This window comes from Antennarius striatus, chromosome 23 (assembly GCF_040054535.1).
Source record: "Antennarius striatus isolate MH-2024 chromosome 23, ASM4005453v1, whole genome shotgun sequence".
NCBI lineage: Eukaryota > Metazoa > Chordata > Actinopteri > Lophiiformes > Antennariidae > Antennarius > Antennarius striatus.
In genome coordinates this window covers 5,365,364-5,372,278 of record NC_090798.1, presented here as the reverse complement: position 1 = coordinate 5,372,278, position 6,915 = coordinate 5,365,364, and the positions used below count along the sequence as shown (strand labels likewise).

Here is a 6,915-nt window from a genome sequence, read left to right as displayed (position 1 = left end):
TCTATGTGGACGTCTTTTAGATTCTCATTTCAGAAGAGATGACATAACCTTATTTTTGTTTTCTAATTTGCAATCATCCTCAACCAAAACATGGGTTAGATGACTCTTTCTGCCTTTATTACTGAAGAATAGTCAACAAGAATGTGTGAAAGCTTCATTCACGGCATGAAAACAAACATCCTTCATCAGGCAAGGAGTGACACAGAAGGACCAGCAGCTATTTAACCATTTATACAGAAAAATAAATACCAATACCAATGTGAGAAGTCACATTCAATGATGAGCCACCAGTTCACAATATGGCACTTGAAATCTGAATTCATCTGTCCACAGGCGCAAAGAAACAGTAGCATTTCCTCAGTCTCGGCTTTCAAAGACTTCATGTTTGCTAAATGAACGACAACTCGGCGTGCTACATTTAAAAATTGAATGTCTGTCTGGAGAATAGAGCCAAGAAGGGAGAAGCATGCGGGGTAAAAACAGCAAAATTTAGCTTTCATCAAAATAAAATCTCAGAGAAATAATATCATATTTAAATGCAACTGTCAAACGAAAGGGCTCATTACTCCTTTTATTTATGTGGGGTTTATTTATATTTGATCATTTTCTTTTTGCTGACAGTCTCAGAACCCCAAAACTCATTTGAAAATTGATGGACAAATCAGCAGGAAGTTAAACATTTTCCTGCTCTCTGCAGTCAACATGGTTTCTGAAGAAGATGAGTTCTTCATGTGAGAGCCACGGTTCACTGTTTGTGCTACATTTACAGTACTGCAGCACTGGAACAAGACAGTACTGTACTCGAACAACACAACAGCAACACCTATGATTAATTACTGCCAATCTATATATAACAATGTATAAAGGTCGACCTAACTGTGAGTCGTTTTGTGAAGTTTTTTTTTTTTTTTGGTAAAGTCCCTTTTTCAGCTTCAGGTCAGCACCACAAATCAACAATATTTCATTTGACATCAAAATTCATCCTATTACTGATGAAAACGGAACAATGAAGGAGACAGTAGCTTCTGAGTTACAAGATTACATTCGTGGCTTTGAACAGCACCTCTTCTACATGTTAAAGAAAAAAAAGGAAATATGCATTCCAATTTGTAGCAACAAGAAAATACAATTTTGTGGATTGGATTTTGGATTTTTTTTTTACAGTAACACTTTTGGCTGCCACAGAATTAAAATACAGAAGTTTTACACAAAAGTCATACAAATACATTCCTTTCACATAGGTCGTCACATTCGAGTTGGCTAGAAGGAAACTGCAGTTGCACAGTGCGTCCACCGTGTGGCAGCATACTGTTGTCCTTGCATGTGTTCAGTGCAATTTCTTCTCAATGTTGAGGGCTGGAAAACTGTCATACTGGAGATGTTGTGCGTCTGGATCATGACTGTTTGCTGTTTTGGCCTCTCGTACACCAGCCGTAAGATGGATTCTAAACAAAAAAACAAAAAAACAACAGGTCATCACTTCAAGGCTCCTGCATCAGGGATTATAGGTCCAGATGGTGGAAGGCATAAAAAACAGCACTCTGACACAAGTGCATAATGAAAGTTTTAGATCACCAGTTGGGTGAAGCAGCCCAGAGATCCTAAACTCCCAGAGGCTGCAGAAAGCGTGACATTCCCTGTCAATTGGTTTGTGTTGGAATACCTAGATTATAGAATGCATCATTTACTGATATTGCAAACTAAACTATTCATGGTGGTGCATGTAAGTATTTTAATCAGTAAGACAATTGTTTTATTTTTCCATATGGACTTATTCTTATTCCATCTCCATCTTCTACCGCTTATCCTTAGTCGGGTCGCGGGGACAGCCGCTTCAACATAGAGCCTGTTAGCCCCACAAACGTAATAACTCCCACAAAAGTACAGTAATATTAATTATGTTTGTGGCAAATTAGATATTATGTTTGTGGTATTATTACTTTTGAAGCTGCAATTTCTTATGACGTGTGTGGGGTTATTACCATCCCACAAATGTAATAAATTCCCACAAACGTAATAATTATTACATTTGTGGGAAATTAGGTATTACATTTGTGGTAGGCCATGGTATTACTTTTGTGGGAAAGTTATTACATTTGTGGGGCGAACAGAGCCCCAAACTTCTCTTTCCCCGGCCACATCCACCAGCTCTGACTGGGGGATCCCAAGGTGTTCCCAGGCCAGTGTTGCGATATAATCCCTCCACCTGGTCCCCGAGGTCTCCTCCCAGCTGGATGTGCCAAGAACACCTCCCTAGGGAGGCGTCCTGGAGGCATCTGCACCAGATGCCCAAACCACCTCAGCTGACTCCTTTCCACGAAGGAGCAACAGCTCTACTCTGAGCCCCTCGCGAACAGCAGTGTTTCTCACCTTATCTCTAAGGGAGACACCAGCTATCCGCCTGAGAAAGCCCATTTCAGCCTCTTGTATCCGCAATCTCGTTCTTTCGGTCATGACCCATCGCTCATGACCATAGGTGAGGGTAGGAACGAAGATTGAACGGTAGATGAGAGCTTTGACTCTCGGCTTAGCTCCGTCTTTGTGACAGCAGTGCGATAAAGCGATTGTAATACCACTCCTGCTGCCCAAATTCTCCGTCCAATCTCACGTTCCATTGTTCCCTCACTCTTGAACAGGACCCCAAGATACTTCACTTGTGGAAAGACCTCATTCCCCACTCAGTGAAGGCAATCCACCGTCTTTCTGCTGAGGACCATGGCCTCAGATTTGGAGGTGCTGATCCTCATCCCCGCCGCTTCACATTTGGCTGCAAACAGGACCAGTGAGTGCTGCAGGTCACATGCCAACGACGCAAACAGGACCACATCATCTGCAAAAAGCAGCGATCCGATTCTTAACCCACCAAACTGTAAACCCTCCTCACCATGACTACGCCTCGATATCCTGTCCAATAAAATCATGAACAGAATTGGTGATAAACACTGCAGAAAACCCGAACACAGCTCTATTGTCAGTAAATGTACGCAATACTCTAAATAACTGTTACATCAGTGTTTAACCTGATATATTGATGGGTCTTAGAATTGCCCAAGATTCACAAAATTAGTTTTCATTTTTCCCTCCATGTCCACTTACCGTATTTTTTTTTCAAAATTCTAATTATGTTATCACTGCAGGCCAGCAAAAACGGCTCCAATTTAGAGAATCAGAGAGGTGAAATTGCTTTTTGATTTAACTGCTCACAGCATGTTCTCATTTTGCAGCCTTTGATGAGAGGATGTAAATGGCCATTGTGTGTTTTAATGGGTCAGAAAGCGTAAGGTGATCTGACACGGATAAAAACATATATATAAACACATTAATTTTACTTTATTTGGGACAGTGAGATTTAAAAATTTTCAACATGTTATTAAGTAACTTTACATAACATCCCTGATATATGTTAGGAAATAAGAAGCTATATCCAGCGGCTTTGTTGACTCACCAGGTTACCTGACAGTCCACTGGTGGCATGGAAACATCAGTGTCAGGAAGTACAACTAAAAACTACAGAACTACAAACATGCTGTTGAACAAGGAGCTTGTTCTTTTTCAGATTAAATGCTATGTTATGCTAACCGAGTGTTGGCTCCAGTTACAAACCCTTCTGTTTTGTTGTGTGACTGGACACATCTGGTGTTGAACGATCCCAGGATAACATCAGCAGCCAACCAGAATCATAATCATGACTTATAGGACATCTGGACTCATTCCCACCGTGGGTAGGGACTAAAAATGTCGACAGTGACAGGAGTGAACTGAATGCTATGGCAATAAGTCTGTTACCTGGTTATAGATGGACATCAAACACTCCTTCCTCCACCGACTCGATGTCCTCTTCAGCAATTACTGCAATCAGAGATAGTTAAGGTAGAGAAACACTCCAACGAAAGTCCAGTTTGTTTGCCCGTAGTCTGTTTATTATTCACATTCATTTGCTGCACAGCTCATTGATCAAATAGATTAATATTGATAGAAAGTAGAAGCAGGCGGTAGAATATTTCGGATAAAAACATTGCATCTATGAGTCACTACCCTCCCTGTGGTGAACCAACTATATTTCCATTGCAAATTAGCCTCCTCTGTTTGATAATACGTCCAAATGCCAGCAGCCCATATGTTTAGAAAAAGACACAAGCACCCTTAAAGGAGTGGAAGTATTGAAACGCCGAAAAAATGTTAATGAGAATTCATCTAAGCTCTTCTGCTGTTTTCTGCACATCTTTGGATGGCTCCGATGTTTTTCATGTTGGTTTACTTGATTTTGATCTGGAGCTAAACGATTTACTGCTGCTTGTCCATCATATCATCATTAAAAGACAAGATATTCACACATTGAATTAGTCTTAAAATTCGAGCATCACATTTAAATTCTGGTTCTGAATTTACCATCAGACACAATACAACAAAGACGATTAACATGGGACACAGTTATATAAGAAATGATAGTATAAACAAACTAAGTGAATGATTTTACAAATATTTTATGTTTTTTGTTTAAATTGCAGTATTTTTACGCAAATGTCAGAATTTAGACCAAGCTTCAAATAAATAATAACAAAGGGTAACAACTGCAGCAACATTTGACATTTATAAAGATATATTCAGCACTAACACATTTATTTATATGGCACTTTTTAATAAATGCAGGTCAAAGTGCTTTACGAGAAATTATGCACTTAATACAAAAAGAAACACAATGAACATAAAAACAGGGACAGATAATTTATGTTAACATGATAATCATAGTAAAAATAAGACAAAGATGCATAAAACAGCCATAAAACTTTAATTAAGATGGATTATAATATGTCTAATAATTTATAGCGGTAAAGTAAGGAATAAAACAAATAAAAGACGTTTGAGAATAGAGCTAGTCATTTGTCTGGTTGAATATTAGACCACTTTAGTCATGCTTACAGTGACGTCAGAAATAGAGAACCAGACTCCCAGCTCTACTGATTTAACCCCTACTGTAGGACTCACCTGTGTTCTGCAGGCTGGGTGGGGTATTGGCAGGTGGAGGGAAGCTGTAGGACCTGGCCTGGAGGGCGGGCGGTGTCTCGTGGCTGATGCTCTTGGTCCTCTTCCGACACTCGACGGCCAGGCGGCTTCGGCAGGCCTTGTGGCAGTTCACCCCGCAGGCTGCCGGCGGTTGTTCATCCGGAAGAAGGAGGAAGGAGGTAAAGAGAGGTGACGGGAGAGGAGGAGAGGACGTGGGGATCGGGGGAGAGGGAGTGAAAACCGCCGAAAGAGGAGGCGAGATTTGAAGGAAGGTAGGAAAGAGAGCGGTTGGATTGGAGAAAGAGGTACAGGGTCAGACAAAGGGACGGAAGTTGGGGAGAACTGAGGAGTGAGGACAGAGCTGCCACATCCCATGCAGATACAAGAACACCGGCACACGCCCACGGTGAGGCCGAGCGTGCCTGACATCAACTCTGTAAGCCAGCGGGAGTCTGGGGGGGGAGAGGGGTGACGGTTCCCCGAGCGAGGCAGCACAAAAACATGTGAGTCATGGAACCTGAGCCTAAAATTCTCCTAAACACCTCTGCATATTTACCTCAAAGCCTAAAGAAACATTTTTCTCCCTCATTTAGGAAGTGCAGTCCCCTCTTCCCCTTGGTGATGGCAAGATGAACGATTTAAGAAACAACATTTTTGGTTTCACTGCATTTTTCTCCCTTGGTTCGATAATCTGAATTCACTGTTCTCATCATTCTGTTGACAGCTAATAACTCCCTGTTCCTGTATCAAAAAACTGGGCTTAAAGGTCCACAATAAGGTTTAAAAAAAAAAAGTAGCCTTTTATTGAGACACACAACACCAATAGACAGCAGTCACACAGTGGCCTTGGTCTCAATATCTGAACACACAACCAGCTCCACACACACACACATTCAAGACGACACACCGTTACTGCATGGCGGAGAGTGATTCATTTCAATTATGTCAGGGAAGCTCCCTCCTCTACCTCTACAGCCTAACAATGGTAATGGGGATGAATGGCTGTGGGACTCTCTCATCGACTTCCTGCGGGCTCATTAATGTACTGGAACAAGCAGAACACTCGCCCCCGTCCCAGCTCGGCTCGGATTCGGAGGCATGCACCCGTCATCGGAGGGATGCCTGGGGGGGTGGGGGGCGTGGGTGAATGGTGCATGTGTGCATCTGCGTACAAAGTGCTTGTTTTTCCTCAGTTTTACATTGCGTTCGTCTCAATAATATCTAAGCAGCTGAAAATCTCAAATTGGAATTAGACTCTGTAATTCAGAAATCAGGCGGTGACAGAACAGGAAATTAAAACTAAACCCATGGTTCCGATTGCTGCGCTGGTCGTAACAGTCTGTAAAAGACTCCAAACAGCATTAATTACTCTAGAAGAAAGTCAAATTATTGTTGATAGCAATACACTGATGTGAGATTGACCTGAACCAATGAGGAAGCAGTAAATAGTTGGCGATTATATGATTATACTGTATGTAATGAAGGAACAAAGAGATTTTTTTTACATAAATTTATGAAAAGAGCACTCATAGCTGAATGAATGGTGTTGGCAGAGAGACATGGTAAGAACAACAATTAACAAAGAATTCCAAATCTGGGTTTTATCACTCTCTTCTTAAACTTTAGATGTGGTATCATTTTAAAACTTTGGAACTGCCATCTGTGTGAAACATGTGCACTGTAAGTTATTTAGTGCACTTAACATCTGTAAATTACCACTACTTAATTTTTAGCATCAGCACAAACCCCCAGCGTACCAACAAGGGGAAAGGAGCCAACTGATAGTGTGCTTTGAAGCTAATGATGAGGGATGATGGGAGGTGTTGAGCTTGTCCAGCTGTTAGTGAACCAAGCTTTGTGAATGGAAATCCATTACAAGTGTGTTTTGTTTGCTTAAGTTCCTGCATTGAT

General features: G+C 41.3%; 1 protein-coding gene across 1 annotated transcript in view; it reads right to left on the bottom strand.

Annotated features, from left to right (window-relative positions):
• Positions 1-216: 216 nt before the first annotated feature.
• LOC137590387 (RAS guanyl-releasing protein 2) overlaps positions 217-6,915 on the bottom strand; it is a 32,826-nt gene continuing 26,127 nt past the window's right edge. The window contains exons 15-17 of the mRNA XM_068307972.1: positions 4,987-5,145; positions 3,787-3,849; positions 217-1,445 (exon numbers count right to left, since the gene is read on the bottom strand). Coding sequence (XP_068164073.1) covers positions 3,791-3,849; positions 4,987-5,145 — 218 coding nt within the window. The 3' untranslated portion in view covers positions 217-1,445; positions 3,787-3,790. The remainder of the gene's footprint in view (positions 1,446-3,786; positions 3,850-4,986; positions 5,146-6,915) is intronic.